Here is a 24,964-nt window from a genome sequence, read left to right on the forward strand (position 1 = left end):
GGTGAGAATGACTTGAGCATCTGGCACTTGAAAGGGCAGTCCCTGGAGGAGATTGTTCTGATTTTTCCACCAGGCGAGAGACAGACGGAGTGAGTTGGTGAAGTGGACAATGGTCGAATCCCTAGCTTATGGTCCTGCGTGTCCTTTAATACTGCCAAACCCGCAACCAGAATGGTCATCTTGTCAGTGACCACTGAGACCGAAGCATGCACCTTCAACAATACCAGCAGCTGCAGGATATTCTCCGTGAGGAGATACAACTTTGTTATGGCTCTAGTCACTTTGGGGCTTGCCTCTGGGAAGTCCCATTCCCGGTTCACCAGTTTCCCGATCCACATAGGGAGAGGAAAGGCGTTTGGTTGGCCCCGGAGACCAACCAACACCAGGTCCACCCCTTCATTGTCAGATTACTCCTGGACCACCTTAATAACCAGTTCCTTCCGAACATTTTAAATAAGGGGTCTCAACACCTCCTTCTGGAACTGACGAATCACCTGTGGATCTCCATTATTGGGACCATGTCCTTATCCCCATCCTGATTGACATATGCTGCGAGATCTGCTGGGTCATCCTGTCTCATCCTGCTACAAAGAGCCCCTCGGTCTCTTTGTAGCAGGATGAGACAGCTGACAGTAAGGAAAATTAGTTCTCACCTGATAATTTTCGTTCCTGAAGTACCACGGATTAGTCCAGACCGTGGGTTGAGCCTCCTGTCCAGCAGATGGAGACAGACCAAAACTGAAAGGGTATTCTATATCAGGACAGAGCCTATCCTGCAGCCCTTCAGTATAACCATTGTCAAAGCAGTAAAAGGCATAAGGTCAAGCAAGTAACAGAAGAACTATGAACTTTGTGTAAATCAGCAAACAAATAGAACAGTTGAATAAACTGTGTGACTAAGCGCTCTTGCATGACTACCCCACATCATCGTGAAAGATGCTTCCAGTGCCTGTAATGAGAATCCAAGAGAGCCATGCAGAGACACAAAATTACTCCTATAAGAAGGAAGAAATACAGTAAAATGTCCGAGTGGACAGAACAAAACGGGAGGGCGTCTGGACTGATCTATGGTACTACAGGAACAAATGTTATCAGGTAAGAACTAATTTTCCTTTCCCTGTACGTTTCCGGATCAGTCCAGACCATGGGATGTACCAAAGCTTCCCTACAAAGGGTGGGACCTAGACAGTCCCGCTCGAAGCACCTGCCGACCAAAGGAACCAAAGACTGGCGCCTGAACATCAAGGAGGTAATGACGAGCAAAGGTATGCAGGGACTTCCATGTAGCTGCCCTGCATATTTCCTGTGGGGAGACCGACTGACTCTCTGCCCAAGAAGTAGCCTGAGAATGCAAGGAATGAGCTTTCAAGCCTTCCGGAACCGCCCAACCCTTGCAGATGTAGGCCGAAGAAATCGCCTCCTTCAACAACCGAGCGATCATAGTCTTAGAAGCTTGTTTACCCCTATTTGGATTGCTCCACAGAACAAAAAGATGATCCGAGTCCCGGAAGTCATTGGTAACCTGAAGGTAATGCAGCAAAACGCGTTTAACGTCCAGGCGGTGAAGGTCACTGCCATCGGATCCCACTATATCCTCAGGAGAGAAAGCGGGGAGTTCCACAGACTGATTCACATGAAAAGAGGAAACAACCTTGGGTAAGAAAGAAGGTACGGTTTTGAGACAGACTCCCGAATCTGAAAACCGCAGAAAAGGCTCTCTGCAAGACAAAGCTTGAATCTCCGACACCCTCCTGGCGGAGCAAATGGCGACCAGGAAGACAGCCTTGAGCGTCAAGTCCTTGAGAGTAGCCTGATGGAGAGGTTCAAAAGGGGCCGAACAAAGAACCCGAAGCACCAAATTGAGACTCCACTAAGGACAAGTGGCCCGGACGGGCGGCTTCAGGTGCTTAGCGCCCCTGAGGAAACGGACAACATCTGGGTGGGAGGCCACCGCCCACCCCTCGATGGTGCCCAGGAGGGAACCGAGGGTGGAAACCTGTACGTGCAACGAGTTGACGGAAAGACCCTTGATAGCCCTGGTTGAAGGAAAGTGAGAACCACAGAAACCGAAAGCGAATGCGCCGAAATATCCAAGTCCACGCAAGTGTTCTCAAAAACTTTCCGGACACGGACATAGGCCAGAGACGTAGACTGCTTACGAGCCCTAAGCAGAGTAGAGATAACCTCTTCTCTATAACCTTTTCTCCTCAATCATTGCCGTTCAAATGCCATGCCGCTAGACAGACGCGATCCGCCTGATCAAAATATACGGGACCCTGTCGAAGAAGACAGGGGAGATGGCCGAGGCGAAGAGGACCGTCCGTTGCCAGATTTACCAGATCCGCGAACCACAGCCTGTGAGGCCACTCGGGGGCCTCGAGAATAACCGGTACCCGGTGCAGCTCTATTCTCCTGAGAACCTTGACCACTAATGGCCAAGGCGGAAACACGTAGAGGAGGATGTCGGGAGGCCAAGGGAGGTCCAACGCATCCATTCCCTCCGAGCAATGCTCCCTCCAACGGCTGAAGAATCGGGGAGCCTTGGCGTTGCTCAAAGTCGCCATCAGATCCAGGTGAGGGGGACCCCACCTGCGGACGATCAGATCCATTGCCTCTTCGGACAACTCCCACTCGCCAGGATCGAGAAGTTGACGGCTGAGGAAGTCGGCTTGAACGTTCTCCTTGCCCACTATATGGGAGGCAACTAGACGATCCAAGTGCCTGTCCGCCCAGTCGAAAAGCTTGCTGGCTTCCAGCAACATCAGACGACTTCGAGTACCCCCCTGACAATTGATGTAGGCCACCGTGGTGGAATTGTCCAACAGAACTCGTACCGCTTTGCGGCGGATCAGCGGGAGAAAAAATTTGAGAGCGCACCGGGCTCAAATCAGGAGGGTAAATCCAGCAAAACAAGCTCTTCTGCCCCCTGTAGGGCTGAATTCGCATCGGCAGAAAAATCCAAGATGGCTGCCATTCCAGCGGTTTGCCGGGTCGGGAACGGCCTGGCCATGCGTCGGGGAGCCCGACCCCGGGCTTGGGTCTTCGGCGCCGCTGCGGAGGAGCCCTCCCCACCCGGGAGGCATCTGGAGCACACCCCCTCTCTGGAGAGCCGGCTTTCCACAAGCCAAACAGAAATTTGAACGCGGCATGCAAGAAGCAGCCCAGCCACAGAAAAATAAAAATCAGCTGAGAGGGGGAGTCCCAGAGGAGAGGAGCAGGAGATCGAACCCCACTCCCTCCCTAAGAGTCCAAGCCTTACTGCCACTGAATTTAATACAGCAAAAATACAAATAAACTAATTTGGACCTCTACTGTTCTTTTTTTTTTTTTTTAAACAGCAGCAAGTTACACAGGAATGAGCTTCCTTGAATCTGCACCAGAGGAATAGGCGTCTCGGGGCAAGGCAGAAGGCTGAGGGAGAGGGACTGGCTCCACCAGTATCACCCCAGGTAAGGAGGTCACTGGGAAGGGGGTCACTGGGAAGGGAACCTAGGCTGAGCAAGTCAAGGGACAAAGCCCCCCTAGTAACCCCAAGAGCGAGGGAGACAGGACTGTCTCCCTAACACAGTCTGACAGAAATTTAACACAATTTTTTTTTTTTTTTTTTTTTTTTACATAGAATCAAACAATACTTGCTTGAGCTTGCCCCTATAGAAAAGAAGCAAAGAAGAAACCCCATAGGGGAAGGGCAAGCTAACAGGGAACCGCAGGGTGAGCTGTCTGGCATCTGCTGGAGACAGACGAATACTGAAGGGTTGCTGGGTAGGCTCTGTCCTGATATAGGATACCCTTTCAGTTTTGGTCTGTCTCCACTTGCTGGACAGGAGGCTCAATCCATGGTCTGGACTGATCTGGGTACGTACAGGGAAATGCCCTTTTATAGCCAGTGCTTTTCCTGGTTAAAAAGACATTATACGTAAGCAAGACAAATTCTGAGGAAAACTCCACGTCATTTTCTCCCTTGTCTGGCCCAGAGCTCGCATCTCCTCTCCCCCCACCTTCCAGACGGGATTACCTTAGACAATGGGGGAGGGGAGACCATGGGCTCCCGGGAGTCCATCACCTACCGAGCTGTAGCCCTTCTCCTGCCTTACAGTCTGTTTAGGCTCCCAGTATTGATCCTGACAGGGCCTTGGGAACCTGTGCCTCTCCTACCAGCCTCGTTCCCACGGAGGGTTCCCTTCCCTCCAGAAACGAATCGGAGCCATCTTGTCTCCACGCGGCTGGGCCTGCTGCAGAGGAACAGAAGCCACATGATCGTGGCGTGCAGGAGAGGAGGGGACCAGGGTCCAATGCAGCCTCCGGCTCCCTGAGCAGCCCGAAGCTATGAACAGAGGAGCTATACTGCTCCCTTCCCCAGCCCAGCCCCAATGATCAAACCAGAAACAGCCCGAGCGGTCGCTACTGAAAGAAAAATGTAACACTTTATTTTTTTTTTTAAAGAAACAGCAGCCACAGCAAAGGAGGAAATTCAAGCAAACCTCTGCTTCAACGGCAGGGGGAAATGTGGAAAAGAGGATATATATTCAGACAACATCCAACAAGGCATTGATCTGTGCAGTCTGGGTAAACAAGCATCGGGGCAACTTGTTTGATGCGGCAGTTGCTACTCTTAACCATTAAGCCTTATGCTCACCTTTGATGCAACTCCAACATTACTCTCTGCATCTATGGCAGGGGATGGCAGGAAATTGAAATCAAACAGTTTCCAACAAGGGTCCTGAACTTGGTGTTGGTGAAACAGATAAGTATGGGAAAATAAGTTTGGGAGCTTGCTGGGCAGGCTGGATGGGCCGTTTGGTCTTTTTCTGCCGTCATTTCTATGTTTCCCTGCTGCTGGCAATACCTCTGGGAAGGAGCCTTCAGAGGATAAGAGGGAACCAGGACCCCTGGCTGTCAGACCCGTGGATCTGCTGCGGGCTAAAGCTGATCAGGAATTACCAATCCCCTGCTCACCTGGCTCAACCTGAGGGATGGCCCACGAAGGAACCTAACACCTCAGGGAGCGTTTTCTAATTTCTCTTCTTCTGTCCCTTCTCTTTTTCTTTATGCAGGTATGCAACTCTACCATCTGCTGGAGACAGAGAAATACTGAGGGACTGCAGGTGGCACTCTCAGTTATGTAGCAATGCCTCAAGATTTTTGGTCCTCTGCCCTCCATCTGCTGCTAGTGATGCAAAACCTACTTGTCTGGACTGATCTGGGGTACGAACAGGAAAGAGGCATGATGACCTCCTTTTTTGATATTGGTTATCCCTCTCTCCCTGTGCCTGCAGCTCAGGTCATTGCTTGGCAGCCTTGACATCATTAGATATGATCACCCCAGGATTTGTCTTCTATTTAATGCCCATCAGTATCTCACCCCCAATGTATGATTCTATACTTTTTCTGCCTTGAATCTCAGCTGCCAAACACTTGATCACTCCTCAGACTCTTAGATCCAAAGCTACAGACTGGAGAATAGCACAATACCTGGCCTCCAAAGGTTTAATCTGCTGCTAGTGATGGCAGAAGCATTCTCATTGCCAGTTATTACAGGTCTGCCAACTTGATAACCTGAAGAATTGAAAATTTACAAAACACAGGAAGCACAGAATAAGTTGGAAAACTGTGTAGCAGAAATTTAGCATTTTCTTGCAGTGCAGCTTGATGCATGCATACAGATAGACATAGACAAGGTGAAGCTAATAGGTGCACTGGCTCTATTATGGAAGACATTTAAAAATGACCCTCTGATTTAATATACTTGCTAAAGAAAAAGGTTTACAACTTAACAAATTATACTAAATGAAGTAATGATTGCAGCTATTTTAAAACTAATCAAATCCCAACTCTACCATGCCCATGTAGATACTTGTATTCCTAGTCAAATGATCCAGTGCATTCAAAATCTGCAAACCCTGAGAAGTACTTTGTCTTTCTTTCACTTAAACGAGTCACTACAACATACAAGAACTGTCATATCGAAAGGAAAAAAAATCACATAGATCAGGAGCTTAATACAGAAACTTTTAACTGGATAGTCCCTATGATTTTTTACCATCTTTGCACTGAATTGTCCTTATATACTGTGCTAATTCCTTAAAAAGACCTATGCGATTGCCTAGTGATTCTAAACTACCCATGAACACTCAAAAGAAATTAAAAGAAAAATCACCTTTTAATTGCATAGCATGATTCAGGTTTATTCTGGTGGGGGGAGGGAGGTAGAAGTCCTTGGAAATCCTCAGCCATTGGAGGGGCAGTCCCTACTTGGCCAGAGACATGACCTTCATGCAGCGAGCCTGGCTAAAGCTCCCAGCAGCTGTTAGTTGGGGTTGTTACAATGCCTGTAATTCTGTCAGCTGCAAACTAGATAATGCACAAGCAGGCCGATACTGTAAAGTGCGCTCAACTGACCACACTGTTTTACCCGCAATTGGACACGCGTTTTCAAGGGAGTGTCTACTACCCCTTAATACAGCGTCCAAAACGTGTGTCCAATCCCCCCCTCCCAAAACTAATAGCGCTCATCACATGTAAATGCATACTGATGAGGCTATTAGCCATTCATCCAGGATACCAAAAAAAAAAAAAAATGTGCAGCTGTACATCCTCAGACTTAATATCGTAGTGAAATACTTTTCACTATGATCGTAGTGTATACTTTTGTAAACCGTTGTGATGGCTCTTCTGAATGACGGTATATAAAACTCAATAAATAAATAAATGGCAAAAAAAAAAAAAAAAAAAAAAACAGATTAAAAAAAAAAAATTATACATATATACACACATATACCGGCAGGTCAGTCAGGAAAACAGACACTCAATTTTATGTGCGTCCATTTTCCTAACCCTTGGCTGTGCACCAATAAGGAAAAACGGATGCTCATAAAATTGAGCATCTGCTTTCCTAACTCACGAACAGCCGACCTCTCCTGGGTGCCCGCTGCTAAAGAGACGCCAGGGGCATCCTTTGTAGCGCAACCCCTCATTTACATGCTGGCATGCGTTAGGAAAGGGGGCGCTCAACGGTGAGCGCATGTTTTCCCGCAGACTTTACAGTATTGGCCTGAAGGAGTTTAAAACTCAATTGGGGCGGGGGGAGGGGACATGGTGAGAAAACGAGTGAGAGCTCTAAGCTCAAGAGCCAAAGGTTCCTTTGAAATTGCCAGCCTGGTAACACAGCTTCTATATCCATCAACTGATTAAAAAAAAATAGCAAGTAAATAGGAAGATATTTTACCTGGATTCCCAGATAATGCTGATGTCGTCCCACTGCTGTTTATATTTACAAACTCTGCTCTGAACTTTTGCACCCTCGTCTCTGTTAAAAATACACACAGGACTAAAGTACATATTTAAGGCAACAGATGACAAGGTGTCCCCCAAAATACCCACTGTCTCAGAAAGCATTCACAAAGGAATCCCTTGTTTCTATGAATGGTCCTATTCAGATTCCTAACAGATTTATTCAAGAATTTTCTACACGGACTATAAAACAGATTATACACAATACAAACAAGTCATTATGCCAGAGAGCGGCTCAAAGCTCCTCCTCCCCACTGAAAATCAAATTAATAGAGATTAACAAAGATACAGATTGAACTATCTGGCCGGATAACCTCCCCCCCTTGTAGAAAGAACTCAGCTAAACTCAGAAAAAATAAAACCTGTATAGCATTTCACAATAAAATGCTCTATATATCCATAACTTTCTTCAGCGCATGTGTAAAGGAAATCATAGGAGAAGGAAAATATTTAGATGACAGGGAGCAAAAAAGAAAGTCTCTTACCATTATGGTTGAAGGCGAGACACCCACTGATGGTGCTCACATTGACTGATCTTATCATATTCCCCTCCCAGAGGAAAGTATAGTTTGCTTCCAAGGTCACATTCACACATGTTGAATTTGTAGGCTGTCCAGTTTCTGCAAAGAGATTGTACTTAAAACTGCATTACTGATTCAATACTGTTCTCAGCAAAGGACAAGGTTTGAAGAGAGGATAAAACAGCCAAGCTGAAACAGAGGAAGCATTGCTATCTAAGATGCTTACCAAATGCAGAAATTATAAAAATGAAAATAGTTGGATTCTTGATGTTTGAAAGGTTACAGATCTGAAATCAATTTCCTTAGAACTTGACTGTATATTGAGAATGGTTGAAGACTTGAGGTCAGTACAGAGAGGACTGAAGTCTTCAGAGACAAAACTAGTACTTCATTTTAACAAGTCTGAGCTTTGCTAATAATATTAGTAATTGTATAGACTGGTGGAGAGCACACTACTGGAGAAAGGATAAAAGCATCCACAAAAAGCTTTGTACCTGCCTGTTCAGCAGTTATGATGTTGATTATGCTGAATGCCTTCGGCTGTGGCAAGCTGAATGGGATGACATCTGTGAGGAGATTCCATTTGTTAATTTAACAGACTCAGGACACAAGGCACAATCACCTGACTTTGGAATGCAATACTGTGAGTTGCCACTACATTCTTTTGTATCAAGATGTGATGATGTATAGGAAAATTAGTTCTTACCTGTTAATTTTCGTTCCTGTAGTACCACAGATCAGTCCAGACCGTGGGTTGAGCCTCCTGTCCAGCAGATGGACACAGACTAAAACTGAAAAAGGTATCCTATATCAGGACAGAGCCTACCCTGTAGCCCTTCAGTATAACCATTGTCAAAGCAGAAAAAAACAAAACAATCCAGAAAAGAGATCAAGCAAGCAAACAATACTCAAAAGAGTAACAATTGAAACAATTAACAACAAGGAATGGACTCTGTAGAACAATGCTCTTGCATATCCTTGGTCACCAACACAGATGCTTCCGGTGTCCGTAAAATAATGATAGGTGACATTCATCCATAGACCTGGAAGAAAAGCTTCGAGCGGACGGCAGAAAGAAAAGAACCAGGGAAGGGCGTCTGGACTGATCCGTGGTACTACAGGAATGAAAATTAACAGGTAAGAACTAATATTCCTTTCCCTGTACATACCCGAATCAGTCCAGACCGTGGGATGTACCCAAGCTTCCCTAAACCGGGTGGGACCGAGATAGTCCCGCTTGAAGCATCTGCCGCCCAAAAGAACCAAAAACTGGGGCATGCACATCTAGGCGGTAATGCCGAACAAAGGTATGCAGGAAGACCATGTAGTGGCCCTGCAGATTTCTTGCGGAGAGACCGAAAGGCTCTCCACCCACAAAGTAGCCTGAGAACGCAAAGAGTGAGCCTTCAAGCCCTCAGGAACTATCCGGCCCTGGCAAAGGTATGCCGAGGAAATGGCTTCCTTCAACCACTGCGCAATAGTAGTAGTGGAAACCTGTTTGCCCCTATTTGGACCACTCCAGAGGACAAAAAAATGATCAGAAAGTCGAAACTCATTGGTGACCTGAAGGTAGCGAATTAACACGCGTTTCATGTCAAGCTGGTGCAGATCGCTCCCGGAGGGACCTGCGACGTCCGCCAGGGAGAATGCAGAAAGCTCTACTGACTGATTAACATGGAAGGAGGAAACGACCTTCGGTAAAAAGGAAGGGACGGTCTTGAGAGAAACTCCCGCATCCGAAAACTGCAGAAAGGGCTCCTGACAGGACAACGCTTGGATCTCCGAAATCCATCTAGCGGAACAAATAGACACCAAGAAAACCGCTTTCAGCATAAGATCCTTTAGAGTAGCCCGTCGGAGAAGTTCGAATGGAGCCACACAGAGAGCCCGGAGGACTAGATTGAGATTCCAGGATGGACAGGTGGGACGGCCGGGCGGTGGCAAATGTTTGGCACCTTTCAGGAAGCGAACCACGTCCGGATGAGACGCCAAAGAGTGTCCTTCCACTCTACCAAGAAGAGAACCGAAAGCGGACACTTGGACTCGCAAAGAACTGAAGGACAGCCCCTTAGATAGGCCGTTCTGAAGAAAAGAAAGAACCACGGAGACCGGTGCCGAGCGCACCGAGACACCCGATTCCAAACAGACATTCTCAAAAACTTTCCAAACGCGAACATAAGCCAAAGAAGTAGATGGCTTCCGTGCACGGAGAAGAACAGAAATCACCTCCCCCCTATAGCCCTTACACCTCAGCTGTCTCCGTTCAAAAGCCAGGCCGCTAGACAGAAGCGATCCGCCTGGTCGAAAAATATGGGACCCTGCCGAAGCAGCCGAGGGAGATGGCCGAGACGAAGAGGCCCATCCGACGCCAGGTTGACGAGATCCGCAAACCACAGTCTGCGGGGCCATTCGAGTGCTACCAGGATGACCGGCCCCTCGTGAAGTTCTATTCTCTGTAGAACCTTCCCTACGAGAGGCCACAGAGGAAACAAGTATAGGAGAACATCTGAGGGCCAAGGAAGAGCGAGGGCATCCACTCCCTCCGAACAGTGCTCCCTCAAATGGCTGAAGAACCTGTTGGCTTTGGAGTTGCTCAGAGTCGCCATGAGGTCCAGGTGCGGGGGACCCCACCTGCTGATGATCAATTCCATGGCCTCGTCTGAGAGTTCCCACTCTCCCAGATCAAGACACTGGCAACTGAGGAAATTGGCTTGCACATTCTCCTTGCCTGCTATGTGGGAGGCCACCAGGCAATCCAGGTGACGCTCCGCCCAGACGAGAAGCCGACTGGCTTCCAAGCTGCTAAGCGACTCCACGTGCCCCCCCCCCCCTGTCAGTTGATATAAGCTACCATAGTGGAGTTGTCGGAGAGGACCCTCACCACCTTGCCTTGGAGCAGAGGTAGAAACTCCTGTAAGGCCAGCCGAACCGTCCAGGCTTCCAGACGATTGATGTGCCAGCGGGATTGGACCGGGGACCAATATCCCTGTGTGGTCAGGGACTGGCAGACTGCACCCCAACCGGAGAGACTGGCATCTGTAGTAACGATGATCCATTGTGGAGTCCGAAGAGGCATTCCCCTCAGAAGATGGGGAAGCGAGAGCCACCACTGTACGTCGGCGATGGTAGAAGCCGACAGAGGAAGCACCATTTGAAACTGTTCCGACACCAGCTGCCAGCAGGATAGCAAAGCTCTCTGTAACGGTCGCATATGCGCAAAAGCCCAGGGGACGAGGTCAATGGTGGAGGCCATAGTCCCCAGGACCTGGAGATAGTCCCACGCCGTCGGGAGCGATATAAGGTTGCATACCTGGTCGAGAAGCTTGAATGCCCGAGCATGGGACAGGAACACCTTGCCGACCTGAGTATCGAAGCGCGCCCCCAGAAACTCCAACTCCTGGGAAGGCTGTAGATGACTTTTTGAGAAGTTGACTATCCACCCTAGAGAGGGTAGAAGAGCAAGAACCTGGTCGACTGCCTGCCGGCAGAGAATCTCCAACTTGGCCCTCACGAGCCAGTCGTCCAGATAAGGATGAACCAAGATTCCTTCCCGGTGAAGAGCAACGGCCACCACCACCATGACCTTGGTAAAGGTGCGTGGCGCAGTGGCGAGACCGAAGGGGAGCGCTCGGAACTGAAAATGCTGGCCCAGAACGTGGAAGCGAAGGTACTTCTGGTGTTCGGGGCGAATCGGGATGTGTAAGTATGCCTCTGTTAGGTCGAGAAAGGCCAGCTATTCGCCGGGATGAACAGCTGCAATGACCGCCCTCAGGGTCTCCATACGAAAATGGGGCACCCTGAGAGCCTGGTTGACCCTTTTGAGGTCCAAGATTGGGCGGAAGGAATCCTCCTTCTTTGGTACTACGAAGTAGATGGAATACTGGCCGGCGCCAATCTCGTCTGCAGGAACTGGAACAATGGCGCCCAGTTGCCGGAGCCTGGTAAGGGTTTGGGACACTGCATCCTGCTTCAGACGTCCGCAAGGAGAGACTACATAGAGGTCCGGCAGATCTGGAGAAAATTCTAAAGCGTAACCGTCTCGGATGATCTCGAGAACCCACTAGTCCGACGTGATCTTTACCCATTCCTCGAAAAATAAGGAGAGACGACCCCCTAGATTGGGGACAGAGGAATGGGTCAACAATCTCATTGGGGAGTGGGCTTCGGGGTGGGACGCTGAGAGGCCCCCTCGCGGAAGGGCCGGCGACCTCGAAAGGGCTGAGACCAAGATTGAGACCTGGAAGAATAACCCCTAGCAGAAACACCCTGCCCTCGAGTCGCATATCTACATTGGCCCCGAAATCGAGACCGGCCAGGTACAAACGCTCGGAATTGTTTCGGGTGGTCCTCAGGCAGCTTATAAACCTTGTTCTCACCAAAGGAATGAATAAGCTACTCAAGGTCCTCGCCAAAAAGCAACTTACCTTTGAAAGGCAGAGTGCCCAGCCGTGTCTTTGATGACAGATCCACTGACCAATTGTATAATCAGAGGAGCCGTCTGGTGGAGACCGCCGAGGCCATCGCTTTCCCCTGGACGCGGAGAAGATTGTACAGGGCGTCCACCCCATATGCAATAACACCTTCCAATCTTTCAGCCTGCTCCGCCTCGGGAAGGTCCTGGGTGCCGAGTAATTGCTGAACCCACCTAAGGCCTGCCCGCTGCATGAGACTGCTGCAGATAGTAGCCCTGACTCCCAAGGCAAGCACCTCGAAGATACGCTTAAGGTGGAATTCGAGCTTGCGATCCTGCACGTCCTTCAAGGCTGAAGCACCCACCACTGGAATAGTGGTGTGCTTGGTCACAGCGAAGACTGAAGAATCTACGGTGGGAGTTTTCAGCATTTCCAAGCAGTCCTCCGGGAGCGGATAAAGCTTGTCCATGGCTCTCCTGACGCGGAGCCCCACCTCGGGAGCTTCCCATTCCCGGAGAAGTAACAACTTGTGCATAGGATGAAAAGGAAAAGCACAAGCCGGAGCCCTGCCAGGACCGGGTCCATATGCTTAGGCAACGCGGCCATAAGGGAATGCTGGGGTCCCCTCGATCCCTAATTCCTGAAGGACAAAAGGAATGAGGGGCTCCAACTCCTCCTTCTGAAAAAGACAGAGAACCCTCGGATCATCCCCGTCTAGAGGAGGGAGCACCTCTTCTAAGTCCAAGCTCTGATCGGGATCTGGGGGGTCTGGGAGAGGGGGGGCCCCAGGACCACCCGCATCTGGACAGCCCCTGCGCCTCTGGAGGCGCAGGAGCGAGTGAGGGGGGGATCCTCAGAAGTTTGGCTGGCGGGGGACCAGAGAAAGAATCCTCCTCCTCCTCCTGCAAGCTGGCCAGATAGGATTTGTGCATGAGAAGCAGAAATTCCGAAGAAAAACGTGGCCTAGACTTGCCAGAGGAGGTGGGGGGGGGAGACCCTAAAAAATTCGGCTCCTCCGAATCGGGAGCTGCTGAAACCCCCAAAATGTCTGCCGTTCCCACGGTTTGCCGATCCAGGAACGGCCTGGTCACGCGCTGAGAAGAGCGCCCCCGGACTGACAGCGATTGCGCTGCTGGAGAGGGCCCTTCACCCCCCGGCAGACATGCTGAACAAAGCCTCGAGGGCTCGCCACAAGCCAGGCAGCAGTGGGAGCACAGCATAATCGACGAGAGCCGCAAGCTGCAGTAAAAAAAAATCAGCTGCCAAGAGGAGCGGAGGCAGAAGACTGAACCTTGCACGCTCCTCTTCCACTACCACCCTGGCTGCCGGCCCCAAACAGGCTTGTGAGCTGAGGAGTACTTTCTACTTTTTTTTTTTTTACATCATAAAAGTGGTAGCTGAAGAATGCAGAGTCCCTGAGGGAACTGCACTAGAGGGGGGCCCCAGGACCCTCCCTCTAAAGGCAGCCGGGGGGGTGTGGGGGGGGGGGGGTGTGAGGGACTGGACCAACAGTATCACCCCTACTGGGATCACCAGGAACAGGGGCTTAGGCTATGTCCACACAAGGGGCGAAGCCCCCGTAAGAGCGGGGAGACAATACTGTCTCCCGAAAAGAACACAGAGTCAATTGCCTCTTAGTATTTTTTTTTCTATTAAAACTGAACAAAAGAGCAGTACTTGCTTGATCCTTTGAAAGAAACTACCTAAAACGGGGAGAAAACAGGCTAACTAGCCAAGATCAGGGAACCACAGAGTGAGCTGATCCATCTGCTGGAGACAGACAAATACTGAAGGGCTACAGGGTAGGCTCTGTCCTGATATAGGATACCCTTTTCAGTTTTAATCTGTCTCCATCTGCTGGACAGGAGGCTCAACCCACGGGGTCTGGACTGATCCGGGTACGTACAGGGAAAAAGAAATATGGAGAAAAGTCCTTTTTTTTTGAGTAAAGGTACAGCGTACTGGCCTGTCTTTTACAGAAATGGTACACAAAGCAATTGCTGATTCTAACAAGTTAAGGCATGGTTACCTGAACCGGCTGTAAAAATGCATGTAGTGACGAAATTCTGAAGGAATGCCACTGGGGAATTTCTTACACACTGTCCATTCATGGATTGCTAAAGAAAAATCAGCAGAACATATTATAATAATAAATACACTAACTACTGCTATATGTGCAACACAAACAGTTCATTAATTACATATGCTTCCACTTATTTTCATGCCAAAATATAGACAAATATGCAAACTAAAGGCCAGCTCAGTGGCTTACTAGCAGTGCTCTGCATTGCCATGCAGAAAGCCCCTGTTCAATCTCTAAGTTGGGTCTCCAATCCCTGGGTTGGCTGGGAAAGTGTTAACAACCCTCAGTTGTAGTCATTAGTTAAAGGGGGGGGGGGGGGGGGGGGGGGGGGGAAGACACAGATTCAGAGCCTATGGTCACAGATTCAGAGCCTATGGTACACAGCTCCTGGTCCAGGACCATCACAGCAATGACAAGATTATCGTGAATAAAAGTTCTTGATGTCAGACTGCAACCTTGATTCCAACTGAGTACAAAGCAACAGGAGGAAACTGCCAGGACAAAATAAATATGCAAACTAAGGGCTAGATTCATCAAATTATCACATGCACACTTCGCATAGGTATTACTGCAGAGTGCGATAACTTTTTTGCACTTTGCAGTAAAACCACAATTGTTGCAATTCCTACCTACAATCACTTGGGGGGGGGGGGGGGGGGGAGAAGAGAGAGAGAGACTAGCTATAAGGCCCTTCTAGTAGTTAGGTATTTATACCCCTAGTAACTCGAGGTGAGGTTTAGGTAGTAGTGTAGGGGTTAGGGGCCACTCTGACATTCAGAGTGAGATGTACAAACAGAACAGTAGTTTTTCCGGCCTTAAAAAGGCCATAACGTGACTTGGAAAATAGCCTCGTCACAGTTACCGGTCTAGCGGTCTAGGCTATAGGAGCCGAGGAGAACAAGGACACCTTGTCCAGGAGCACTTCCTGCTCCCAGATGAATCAAAAGTCCTATATGGGTTCAAGTCCCTTGTCCTCCTAGCTGGAGAAGACAGCCTACAAAACATTGGGAAAAAAAAAAAGAACAGAGGATAAATAAAACAGGGCTGAGACAATATTACTACAATCACTTAGCATTTCTATAGTGCTGTTGGATGTACACAGCGCTGTAGAGAGACACAAAAGAGAAAGACCCTTCTGATGGAGCTTACGATTAGTTAAGACATGACAAATAAGAGGCTTCAGGAAGTTTAGAGGTCCATATTCATCAGCCTAGATAACTTTAATTAGATATTCGGTGGAATGTGCTGAATATAACCACCAAGTTATTCCGATTACTTTAGGAGTGTTCTCTAGCACGACCTGACCTGCCCAGATAACTTATCCGGATTAAGTGGATATTCAGTGTTTTCTGATTAGAACCCAACCCAGAATTGCCCTAGAACACCTCCAATTTATCTGACAAAAAAAAAAAAAAATTACCTGGATAAAAATCAGCAGTGGTTGGAGCAGTAGGAAATTCAAATCCCATGGATTGTCAAGCTAAGTCTGAACTTAGCCAGACAAGCTGCTTTGAATATGGCCCTCTTATTTATTAGAGAAAACATGATTAAAGTCAACAAGGCTACGATTAGGATAGCCAGGAGACAAAATAGACATTTTTTTGGACAAGTATTGTTAAACACACATTGTATTTATTGAAAATAAATAAAGTCTTCAGCTAGAAATCTCTAACTTAGGTTGCATCTCTATAAACCATACATTAGTACAACACACTAGGGCAAGGCCAATTATTGAAATTAACATAAGGCCATTACCTGAGGAATTGTGAAATACTGATTGTAGTCATTCTGATCTGTAAAAATGATTGGATCTCCTTGCCTATAATGACCAGTAGGTGGCTGTAAATCATCTTGCATAGGCACCTTAAAAGAAGGTGCTTGTGATACAGAACTGTGAATAAATGAAAGCAAGGACTAATTAGTAATGCTATTTAAATGCACATGTGACTATTATAAACCAGAATAAATAATAAAAAAAAAAATAAAAATAAGGGGAGAAACACAGATGCTAAAATGTGAGCAAAATTACAAACCAAAGCTAAACTTGGGCAAAATGCTGAAACATTTGTTTCGGCTGAAATGGTTTCTCTTCTGCAAAGGAAGCGGAACCCTTAACAAGAAGCTACAGAATTTCTGTTCTCTGAGCTCTTTCACTTGTCTACATATGGCCAAAAAACAAACTGTGTGGAGCGCTGAGGGGGGTTGGATGCAAATCAAATTATCCTGGACCTCAGGGCTAATCATTTTATCTCAGGGTGGACCAGATTTATGGTACGTTTCAGGTAAATTAAGACCAATGAAGTATGAAACACCGGCAAGTCAGTTCAATTGCACAGTTTTTAACACATGCATCTTTTTCCCCACTGCTTTAAAATTTCCTGAAACTTCTGGAATGGAAAAAAAAAACAGGTTCTTCAAGAAAAAAAAAAATATCAGTGTGCAAATAAAAACCACTTGCCTTCATTTACCCAGCCACTCTCCCAGACATCCATTCTAGACATGGTCAGTGGTTTAAAGTATTAAATTATAAATCATACTGTGATCCTGCCTGAATGGAAGATACCAGTCAAATTATTTTATGGGACAAGATATACTATAAATATAAGTCCTAGTGCACAAATTTATGTGAGGTTCACTTTTAGAGAGAGACTCAATAGGGATGTACAGGAGAAAAAAATGTGTTTTCGTTTTGTTTTCAAGAGGTTTTGTTTCCACAAATTTTGGTTCGTGGATTGTTTGATTCGTTTTTGTTTGTGAGAAAAAAAAAAATCAAATAATTAAAAAAAAAAAAAAAAAAAAGGGGGGATCTGCTGGTTAGGCCCAGGACAAAGCCTCGGGCTTGCGTAGACCGAGAGTGCAGTAGGTTGCAGCGACATCGGCCTAATCAAGGCCGACGCTTCGGCCTGACCCGGAGGCCAGATCCCAATGGGGTGTCATTTGGCTTGCAAATGCTGAAGAACGAAGAGGGTGAGGAAGAGGCTCTAGGGCCTGGACCTGACCCTGTCTCCTGGATGAGGCTCCTGCATCGGGCCTGGGTCCAGGCCTAGGCCTCCGGGTCGGGTCTTAGCATCAGGCCTAGGCCCCAGCCTTCAGGTTGGGTCTCTGTGTCGGGTCCCTGATTTAAAACAAATGCACATCCCTAAAACTCAACTTTTTGACAAAGTTCATGCCAAATAACGTTGTTCTCATTACTTACCTATATTGATCCAACTAATTGTCAGACCCAGTAATACAAATATTGGGAACCAGGGATATTTTACCTGAACCATTGCATAACTTCTGTTTTTTATTTTCCTTGGAAAGCCAGTGTAGGCAACAAACTCCTGGTACTTACACAGTAGCCCCTTGATAGAAAAGCCCCAGAAATGGTGTGTTGTTGAGGGGGGACTGCACACACAAGAAAGGGAACCAGTCGGGAGCATTATTCATTGCCTGAACAGAGCAGAGCTGGTCAAATGGCGGCGTCACATTGCCACCAAACACTCCAGTATAACAAAGTCCACTGAACAGCTGCTTCTCCTCCGATGTACATTCCTAGCAAAAGACAATATTTTATCTAGCAAATTAGATGTTAAGTGTACACTTATTTTAAACTTGCTCTGGGTTAATAATGTCATAACATACCAACAACACTGTGTCTGTTATTACGACATTAGATAAATGACAGCATTATGAAGTAATTTTACATGTAAGCAGGGAATTGGTACCTGATCACAACAACAACGAATATCACAGGCCCCTGCAGTCAAGTTACAAGGGCATGGGCCAAGGGGTTGATACACCTGATTAGGAATCAGAATTGCATTTTCTATAAAAAAAAAAAAAAAAAAGTTAAAATTAAAAAAAAAACAATGGAAAATTAACAATACTATTTGCACCAACATTATTCTAAATGTGCTGACATTAAAAGAAACTGCAGGAAATGAGTTATTTACATCCACTTGTAACAATGATGAAAACATGCATGCGCTATAATATGGCCTACCCTGGAGGCAGGAGAAGCAAGTCACTGTGACAGTAGGGGAGGGAGGAAAATACTGTTGATCAGTAACATTCATGATGTAATAAGTAATAGTCAGCATATGCCCTTCTGAACAAACAGGACTACGCTAACACGCAAGTCATCTGATAATAAAGTGATCTTGCACTGTTCTTCATGATCGATGGGAAAGCACTACACAATCAAGGAAAATTGGGTCTTACCTGCTAATTTTCATTCCTGTAGTACCAAAGATGAGTCCAAACTCCTGGGTTTTGCCTCCCTACCAGCAGATGGAGACAAAGAAAGTTTCACTGACACTGTACATAACCAAGTGTGCCACCTGCAGTTCCTCAGTATTGATCTATACCCAAGCCAAGATGACAGCAACAGCCATACATTTCTAAGCAAGCTTTTAAGCAAACTTGCTCCCCTCCAACGAACCGGAAGAAGGTGAAGTTGCCCAAAAAGACAACGGAAAACTTGTTTCCCAAATTTAACATAAGCAATCAGCATTGAAAACGTCCAACAACACCGAACTATATACAAAGCAACGTACGAGCGGTGGACTCTCCCCCCCCCCCCCTTAAGTAAATGGGCAGGTCTCTGGACTGATCTGTGGTACTACAGGAATGAAAATTATAAGGTAAGAATCAAGTTTCCTTTTCCTGTACATACCCAGATCAGTCCACCAGACTCCTGGGATGTACCTAAGTTCCCCTTAACTTGGGTGGGGTGTGGAGTGTTCTGCTTGTAGAACACTCTCTCTAAACACGGAACCCGGAGCCCTGACATCCAAGCGATAATGCCTAGCAAAAGTGGGCAATGACGTCCCAGTAGCCACCCAGCAAATTTCATGCTGACACCTGATGTGACTCAGCGCAGGAAGTCGCCTGAGAACATGTCAAGTGCTCCCCTAAACTCTCCGGCAGCGGGCACCCTTTAGAAATGTAAGTCGACTCGATTGCTTCCTTCAACCACCACCACCATAAGCCTTAGACGACTTATTTTCCTTCTCTGGACCACTCCACAGTACAAAGAGATGATATGATCTACAAAGAGGAGATGCGATCTATGGAAATCATAAGTGACCTTTAGATACCTCAATAATGTATGCCCCCAATCTAAGACCCTAAGCTCCCCCACATGAGGTGCAGAGGAATCCAAATCCATAAAAGCTGGAAGCTCTATGTCTAAGATGAAACGCCGAGACTATCTCAAGCAGAAGGCACCACGCATAAAGATACCCCCAAATCAGACACCTGGCTGAACAAATAGCAACAAAGGAAACCACTTTAAGAGTCAAGTCTTTAACTGTAGCTCTCTTTAGTGGTTCAAACAGAGCCTCAGACAATCCTCTAAGAACTAGATTCAGATTCCAAGATGGACAAATGTTCCACACCTGAGGACACAAGTTCTTAGCTCCCTGAAGGAACCATAGAACATCCGGATGTGCGGACAGAGGATACCCTTGCACCTTACCCCAGAGACGCTACCTGGACAATCAAAGAGTTAAAGGCCAGTCCCTTGACCAGAACCTTTCTGTAGAAAAGCCAACAGACTCGGGCCACTTTGAGTGTGTTCAGGGTCTGAGCCAACAAAATCAGCAAGACATCTCTGTGAAAAAAAAGAAAATTCTGAGCAGAGTCCAAATTGGCTCTCAATCATATGCAATTTCTCCCTCTTCTAGAAGTGAGAAAGCCAATTCCCCATCGGAATCCTCCAATGTCTCATGATACACACCCCCTTGAACATTACCAGGGACAGCATCCCTGCCCATCGCGACTGACAAATGGGAGGCCCAAACATGTGATCCCTACACATTGGAGAAATTACTTACCTGATAATTTCATTTTCCTTAGTGTAGACAGATAGACTCAGGACCAATGGGTATTGTGCTCTCCTGATAGCAGATTTCAAAGCTGACGTCAGCCTACATGCTTAGCTCTTCAGTATTCTCCTTGAAAAGCCAGTGTGGATATATATTGCTTGATACTTGATTACACTTGAGTATACTTGATTAACTTTGAACAGGTTCAACTGATTATATATATAAAAACGTTTTGGCACTGGAGACCACCGGTGCACTGAAACAATAAACGCTGACACCTAGGTAACTGCAGGTGTCTTAACATAAAGGTAGGCAGAGGCTTACCCGTACAGTCTCGAGATTGATATCCAAGATTCTCTATTTCTGGAGCAGCCGTGGGTGGGATGCTGAGTCCATCTGTCTACACTAAGGAAAACAAAATTATCAGGTAAGTAATTTCTCCATTTCCTAGTGTGTAGCCAGATGGACTCAGGACATATGGGATGAACAAAAGCTACTCCCCTACCAGGTGAGAGGCTGCCCATGGCCCACTTAGTGCTACCCTTGCGAAGGCTGTAGCCTCCCTGGCCTGGACATCCAGGCGGTAGAATCTGGAGAAGGTGTATAGGGAGGACTATGTCGCCACCCGACAGATCTCGGCTGGTGAAAGTTTAGTTTAGTTTATTGTATTTCTATACCGTCACATCAGATGTGCCTTCACAACGGTTTACAGGGTTTAAAACATATAATAAATACAATACATTTATAAAATAGTAATAACTAACTGTTAAAAAGTATGAAATAAGTTAGTTATTAAAAGCAGTAAAATAGGTCAATTAAAATATAAAATTAAAACAAATAGTCAAAATCACAAAAACAGCAGACAAACCATAAAAGACTGAGCCCAATTAATTCAACAGTGCTGGTATAGCTGGTGTTTCTTATTCGTATCTTACTACAGACTTCAGAAAGCAGCCTGGTTTCAGCCCAGGAGATTGCCTGGGGCCTTGTAGAATGCGCCTTGACCCGTAGAGGCAATGGTTTTCCTGCCTCTATGTAGGCAGCATTAATGACTTCTTTGATCCAGCGGGCTATGGTCGCCTGCGATGCCACTTCCCCTTGTTTCTGCTGTGAAGAATGAACAGGTGATCAGTTTTGCGCAAGGATTCCGATCTCTTGAGGTATAAGAACATAAGAAAATGCCATACTGGGTCAGACCAAGGGTCCATCAAGCCCAGCATCCTGTTTCCAACAGTGGCCAATCCAGGCCACAAGAACCTGGAAAGTACCCCAAAACTAAGTCTATTCCATGTTACCATTGATAATGGCAGTGGCTATTCTCTAAGTGAATTTAATAGCAGGTATCAGACTAGGATTCTGCCAACATTCAGGTGGCGAAGGAGGCGTGAATCTTCCGAATCTCTGTGTTCATCTGGTGTTGGTAAGGATATGGTCTGGTTCATATGGAACTGGGAAACCACTTTTGGAAGGAAGGATGGTACCGTACACAGCTGTATGGTGCCTGGGGTGAACCTGAGGAACTGTTCTCGACAGGATAATGCTTGAAGTTCGGAGATGCACTGAGCTGAGCATATAACGATCAAGAATGAGTCTTTAAAGGTCAAGAGGCAAAGGGACAGGCCGCTTGTTGGTCTGAAGGATTCCCCTGCTAGAATGTCTAGTACTAGGTTGAGGTTCCATAGAGGCACCGGCCACTTTAGAGGTGGCCGGAGTTGTTTAACTCCTTTCAGGAGGCGAGACACATCAGGATGAGTTGATAATCTGATGCCATCCGCTTCGGACCTGAAACAGGCCAGTGCAGCGACTTGAACCTTGAGGGAGTTGAGAGACAACCCCTTCTGCATGCCGTCCTGTAGGAATTCTAGGATCGTGGGAATCTTGGCTGTCCGCGAAAGGAGGGCGCGGTCTTCACACCAGGCTTCAATACTGTCCAGATCTGTATGTAAGACAGAGATGTGGAGAACTTGCATGCTCGGAGCAGGGTGTCAATCACGGCTTTTGAGTAGCCGTGCTTCTTTAGGTTAGTCCACTCAAGGGCCATACCGTAAGAGAGAATTGAGCCGAGTCTTTGTGGGAGATCAGTCCCTGCTGAAGAAGGTCATTGTATGGCGGTAGATGGAGGGGATTCCCCGCCAAGCCTTCTTGGTCAATCTGGGGCAACTAGTAGGGACTAGTCCCCTGTGGTGCTCTATCTTGTGAATGACCCTGCCCAGTAGCGGCCAGGGTGGGAAGGCATACAGGAGGTCTTCCTCTGGCCAGTGCTGGAGGAGAGCGCCTATTCCTTGAGACTGTGGTTCTCGTCTGCGGCTGAAGAATCTGGGGACTTGGGCATTGTGACGAGTTGCTAGGAGGTCCTTGGCTGGGGGACCCCATTGATTCACCATCATCTGGAAGCTGATGACCTTCCCCCGGGTCAAGGCTGATGACCATTCCCCCGGGTCAAGGCTCTCTCTGCTGAGATAATCCGCTGAGATGTTGTCTTTTCCCACGATGTGGGAGGCCGAAATCCCTTGCAGGTTTGTTTCTTGCCACTCCATGAGAGGGTCTATTTCCAGAGACACCTGCTGGCCCTGGCTCCTCCCTGGCGGTTGATGTAGGCCATGGTTGTGGCATTGTCCGACATGACTCGGACAGACTCACCTTGGAGTCTGTGGCTGAATCGCAGGCAGGTTAGTTTGACCGCTCGAGCTTTCAGGCGGTTTATGTTCCATTCCGCCTCTTCTTTGTTCCATTGTCCCTGGGATGTTAGTTCCTGACAGTGGGCTCCCCACCCTCACAGACTCACGTCCGTGGTGAGCAAGATCCACTTCAGTGCGGATAGGTTTATGCCTCTGCTTAGGTGTTCTTCTCGTAGCCACCACTGAAGCAGATGCCGAACTTTTGTCGGTAACCGGAGGCGAATTGAGTAGTTCTGGGACACCTGGTTCCATCGTGACAATAGGGAGCGTTGTAGTGGTTGCATGTGGGTCCTTGCCCATGGAACAACTTCAAGAGTTGAGGTCATGAGGCCGAGGACTTGAAGGTACTCCCATACCTTGGGGCGAACCGAGTTCAACAGGTTTTGCAGTTGACCCATCAGTTTCCTTCTCCTTGGAGGGGGAAGGTAGATCTTGTCCAGCCTGGTTTCAAACCAGACTCCCAGGTATTCTAGTGACTGGGAGGGCTGTAGGCAGCTCTTGGCTGTGTTCACACCCCACCTGAGTTCTTGTAGTAAGTACTTGACGCCAGTGGTCGTGTGGCGACTCTCTTCCAGAGACCTTACTCTGATCAGTCAATTGTCCAAGTAAGGATGTACCAGAACTTCTTCTTTCCTCAGTGCAGCTGCTACTACCACCATAATTTTGGTGAAGGTTCTGGTAGCAGTGGCTAGTCCGAAGGGAAGCGCTCGAAATTGGTAATGATTGCCCAATATCGCAAAGTGCAGGAAGCGCTGGTAGTCCTGATGGACAGAGATGTGAAGGTAGGCTTCAGATAGGTCCAGGGAGGTTAAAAGTTCTCCCGGTTGCACTGCCATTATAATGGAGCATAGGGTTTTCATGTGGAAGTGTGGTACCTTCAGGTAACAGTTAATGGCCTTGAGGTCCAGGATGGGTCAGAATGTTCCTTCTTTCTTGGGAACGATAAAATAGATGGAATAGTGACCAGTATTTTGTTGAGACGTAGGCACCAGAGTTATTGCCTTCAGGCTGAGTAGTCTTGCTAGCGTGGTTTCCACTGCCAGTCAGTGGCACGGTGATCTCATAAATTTGTCTTGGGGGATGCTTTGGAATTCCAGGGTGTACCCCTCTCGAATGATAGTTAGGACTCACTTGTCCGATGTTACTTCGACCCATCTTTGGTAGAAGAGGGTAAGTCTGCCCCCTATGTCTTCTTCCTGTGGATGGGTCTGCATCTGCCCCTGAGCTTGCTCCTCTCTTAATGTGCTTGTTCCGAAAGGACTGAAACCTTCCTGAAGTACGAGGTGCTTGGAACTGTGTGTTCCTGTAAGGTTTAAAACGCTACAATCCTCTACCCTTGGTTCTTTGGGGGGAGGAGCGCTGATATGTTCTTTTTTTCCCTGTCTTCAGGTAATCGGGTTACTGGGGATTCACCCCATTTGTTGGCTAACTTCTCCAGTTCGCTTCCGAACAGGAGAGATCCTTTAAAAGGCATTTTTTGTGAGATTTGCCTTGGAAGTCATGTCAGCTGACCAGTTTCAGAGCCATAATTGTCTTCTGGCCGCCATTGTGGTGGCGACACCTCTGGATGATGTGCACATGAGGTCAGCGGTAGCATCGGTGAGGAAGGAGACCGCAGGTTCCATTGCTTCTCTGGACGTGGTAGCGTCTCTGGAGAGGATCAAACAGGAACGTGCCACTAAGGCGCAGCTGGAGGCAATTTGTAGCGTCATTGCTGAGACATCAAAGGACTGCTTAAGGATGGCTTCCAGCCTTCTGTCTTGGGCGTCCTTCAGTGCCGTTCCTCCCTCCACAGGGACTGTGGTGCGTTTTGAGACACTGCAGATCACAGCATCCACTTTAGGGAAGCGTAGAAGTTCCTTGGCTGTGGGTTCTAGCGGGTATAGGGCTTCTAGTGCCCATCCCACTTTAAAACTGGCCTCTGGAGCATTCCATTCCAGGTCAATCAGTTCCTTGATGGGCTCAAACATAGGAAAATAGCATGAGGCTTTACAGAGGTACACCAACATGGGATTCTTTTTAGGTTCCAATGTAGGGTCCGTGCCTGGGAGATCCCAGTGTCTTCATAGTTTGGGACACGAGTAATTCGTCTTTGTGGAAGAATCGGAGCATGGTCCGGTATGGCTCCATCCCTGGGGGGGGATTTCCCCTTCTTCCAGGAAGTCTGTTT

At 47.5% G+C, this 24,964-nt stretch overlaps 1 protein-coding gene across 3 annotated transcripts in view; it reads right to left on the reverse strand.

Moving 5' to 3' along the window:
- Positions 1–24,964, reverse strand: part of TCTN2 (tectonic family member 2) — a 56,594-nt gene that overhangs the window by 16,618 nt on the left and 15,012 nt on the right. For all 3 annotated transcript variants that reach the window (XM_029571289.1, XM_029571290.1, XM_029571288.1), the window contains exons 5-12: positions 18,014–18,114; positions 17,641–17,840; positions 16,062–16,197; positions 14,253–14,340; positions 8,306–8,377; positions 7,776–7,910; positions 7,226–7,306; positions 5,473–5,556 (exon numbers count right to left, since the gene is read on the reverse strand). In XM_029571289.1, the coding sequence (XP_029427149.1) occupies positions 5,473–5,556; positions 7,226–7,306; positions 7,776–7,910; positions 8,306–8,377; positions 14,253–14,340; positions 16,062–16,197; positions 17,641–17,840; positions 18,014–18,114 (897 nt within the window). The remainder of the gene's footprint in view (positions 1–5,472; positions 5,557–7,225; positions 7,307–7,775; positions 7,911–8,305; positions 8,378–14,252; positions 14,341–16,061; positions 16,198–17,640; positions 17,841–18,013; positions 18,115–24,964) is intronic.

The sequence above is a fragment of the Rhinatrema bivittatum genome, chromosome 11 (assembly GCF_901001135.1).
Source record: "Rhinatrema bivittatum chromosome 11, aRhiBiv1.1, whole genome shotgun sequence".
Taxonomy (NCBI): Eukaryota; Metazoa; Chordata; class Amphibia; order Gymnophiona; family Rhinatrematidae; genus Rhinatrema; species Rhinatrema bivittatum.